The following is a 3,110-nucleotide window of genomic DNA, read 5'->3' as shown; positions in this document are numbered from 1 at the left end:
CATTTGGCCACAGGGCCCCTTCCTTCCCTGGGCTATCGAGGTCTCCCAGGCCCATGACGGCTACTGTACGTGGCGGCGGCAGCCACCCAGGGTGTGGAGCAGCGGTGACTCAGGCCACACGCTCTGGGAGGGGGCTGGGAAGGGGGGAGGCGCTGTGGGCCCTGTGTGGGGGCAGAGACCCCCTGGGAGTGAGGGGGAGGGAGCAGCGCGGCCGGGGGCCTGGGGCTGGCAGGCTCGGGCGTGTGACCCTCCCTCGTGCTCTTGCAGGGGGTACACGAGTCCAGGGGCGTGACTGAGGACTACTTGCGCCTGGAGACGCTGATCCAGAAAGTGGTGTCGCCGTACCTGGGCACCTACGGCCTCTGCTCCAGCGAGGGGCCCTTCACCCACTCCTGCATCCTGGGTAGGGATCCGCCCGGGCTGGGGCCGGCAAGGGAGGCCCCATGGCCGAGGCGCGGCAGAGCCAGCCTCCTACTCGGTCCTGAGCGTCTGCCAGCCCGGCCGCGCGCTGGCCTGGACAGGAGGGTGGGGCTGGGCAGGCAGCCCCACGAGGCCACTGTTCCCTGGGAGGTCACATCTGTGCTCGGTGACCAGAAGTCGGCCAGACAGGGCGTTTTCCACTGGCAGATGCCGGAGCCTGAGGACTCCTGCTCCGTCAGGGAACCGCAGGGGCAGAGGAGGGCCGAGGTCCCAGGTGGGCGGGGGCAGGCCCCGTGGAGGGGCGTCCCCGCCTGGCACGTCCAGCAGGAGCCAGCCACGGTGCTCCCTTGGTAGAGCCCGTTGGTTCATTCAGCAACGTCACTTGAGCACCTACTGTGCGCCCAGCCCCGCCCTTACTGGCTGCAGTCCCACAGGGCAAGCAGACCAGCAAGTCCCCAAGGTGATGTTGCACTGAGGGACGGGAACATCCCTGCCAAGGGGACAGGTGGTAGGTGTAAGGGCTACTTGGGAATGTGCCTTCCGTGCAGAGTGGCACCTCTGTGCCCACCTGCTGGCATAAAACCCACCCACCAATGTGTCTCAGCTCAGGCAGGGCTCCTGCAGCTGAGGGGGACTTTGGGCCCCCAGCCTGGACAGGACAGACCCCAGGACGGATCCTGTGGCCTCCGAGGCCAGGAAAGACCCTCAGGGCGCTTGCTGCGCTCAGCCTTGCCACCTGGTGGTCCCTGTTGGGACTGCAGGGCCGTGACTGGGAGCCTGAAACCAGCCCTCGCCCAGCCTCGGCCTCCTGCCCAGATGACTGATGGGGCCTCCTACCCCGGTCCCTGCGTCTGCTCTCGTCCCCTACAGTCTATTACTCTCCACATAGTAGCCATTGAGGCCCAATGACGCCTGCCCCTTAGGATAGACTCCCAGCCTGGCCCTACATGGGAGGCTTTCGCCACCTGCCCCCAGCATGGCCACGACCGACCCTGTGGCTTGTCCACGTAACACACGGACACCGGGACACCAGCTCTGAGGGCAGGGGCTGTGTCCGCCTAGGAAACTGGCGGCACCTAGCAAGCACCAAGACCCGTAGGCTTCCACTGGTGGGGAAACTGAGGCATGGAGGGAGTACGTAACTTACCCGGGGTCAGACACAGGTCACTGGCAGGGTGCAGATTCCAACCTGGGCAGTTGACTTGAGGCCGTGCCCATCCAGGGGTCACCAGGACCTGACCTACTGTCAGCCGGGAGCCCGTGCCTGACTCTGGGCAGGTGGGGCCGGTGGGCCGGGCCCAGGATCTGAGTCAGGCCTTCCTGGCAAGCGCCAAGGTGTACTGGCGCAAAGGAGCAGGCGGGCGAGTGGCCGTCCTGCCCAGCCTCTGGCGTGCGGCGCCTGTGACCGTCTCTCTCTCTGCAGAGAAGCGCTTCCTGCGCCGCTCTCGCGCGGGGGACATGCTGGCCAAGAACCCGGTGGTGCGCTCCAAGAGCTACAACACGCCGCTGCTGAACCCCGTGGCCGAGCACGAGGCGGAGGGCGCCGCGTCCGGCGGCACGAGCATCCGCAGGCACTCCGTGTCCGAGATGACGTCCTGCCCCGAGACCCAGGGCTTCTCCGACACGCCCAGCCAGGGCCCTGTGGGGGCCTTCAGGTCCTCCCCGGCGCCCCACTCGGGGCCCTGCCCCAGCAGACTGTGCCCCCCCAGCCAGCCCCCCGAGCACAGCCCGGGCCCAGCCCACGGCTCTCCGCCCTCCTCCAGCCCCGAGAACCTGGTGGACCAGATCCTGGAGTCCGCGGACTCGGATTCCGAGGGGATTTTCATTGACTTTGGCCGGGGCCGCGGCTCGGGGGTGTCCGACTTTGAGGGCCCCGGGGGCCAGCAGAGTGTCGTGTGAGGGCCTCGGGGTGGCCTCGTTTTTACTGACCCCCACGTATGCGTGTCCTTGTGTGTGCGAGACTTTTATACTTTGTCCTGTTCTGGCCAGCCCCGTCAGCCCTGTCATTGGCCTTGATCACTTTATACTCCTGGGTCTGTGTTGGAAACTTCGGCCTCCCCTGCTCAGCCCCGGTCTGTTTTGGGGGCGACTGAGTTGGCGTCACCCAGGTGCAAGGGTCAGCTCGTGGCGTGGGGGGATCGGCCCCTCGCTCCCGCCCCAGCCCTGCCGTGCGCACAGCCGCCCACGGAGAATGCGGATCGGTGTGTTCTGCCCACGCCGGGCCCCCAGAGTGGCCGGCCTGCAGCAGACCTGCCCCTCCGACGCAGCAAGACCTGGACGTGTGGCTCTGTCTCAGAAGTCCTGCCTCTGCCTGGGGTGGCCGTGGGGACAGGGTGGGTGGGATGAATGGAATAAAACCTGTCGTCCTGGCTCCCAGGCTCGCGTGTGCGGTGCTGGCCCCAGGGATGTCCCTCCAGGGTGCTCACCCTCAGGCCCTGCCTCGCGGGGCCTCCCCACTCCTGGGCGGGGGACAGGTTCCCAGGGCCCGTGGGCCTACACGGGGGTGGTTAGGGCCGCCCTGTTGTCCAGCCTCGGCTAGCTTTCTGCTTCGCTTTCTCTGCCCCTGACGGAGGGGCCTGGAGGAAGAGCTGGGACACCAGGGGTCGGGGACTGGGTGCCGGTCACAGGCCCTGCCGCCAGGGGTCTGGCTGTGACTGTGCCCCTGGTGTTAGCCAGGACAGAACCGCTGA

The 3,110-nt window shown here is 67.4% G+C and overlaps 1 protein-coding gene across 1 annotated transcript; it reads left to right on the top strand.

Annotated features, from left to right (window-relative positions):
* Window positions 1-252: 252 nt before the first annotated feature.
* Window positions 253-2,381, top strand: PRR5 (proline rich 5 (renal); the record flags this gene model as incomplete). The annotated part of the gene is made up of 2 exons (XM_012659784.1): window positions 253-403; window positions 1,844-2,381. Coding segments are annotated over 2 exons (627 nt in total), but the record flags the coding sequence as incomplete, so codon positions are not given.
* Window positions 2,382-3,110: the final 729 nt, after the last annotated feature.

The sequence above is a fragment of the Propithecus coquereli genome, unplaced genomic scaffold (genome assembly GCF_000956105.1).
Source record: "Propithecus coquereli isolate 6110/MARCELLA unplaced genomic scaffold, Pcoq_1.0 Scaffold633, whole genome shotgun sequence".
NCBI classification, from domain to species: domain Eukaryota; kingdom Metazoa; phylum Chordata; class Mammalia; order Primates; family Indriidae; genus Propithecus; species Propithecus coquereli.
The sequence above is the reverse complement of the archived record's forward strand: the minus strand, read 5'-3'. Positions and strand labels throughout refer to the sequence as shown.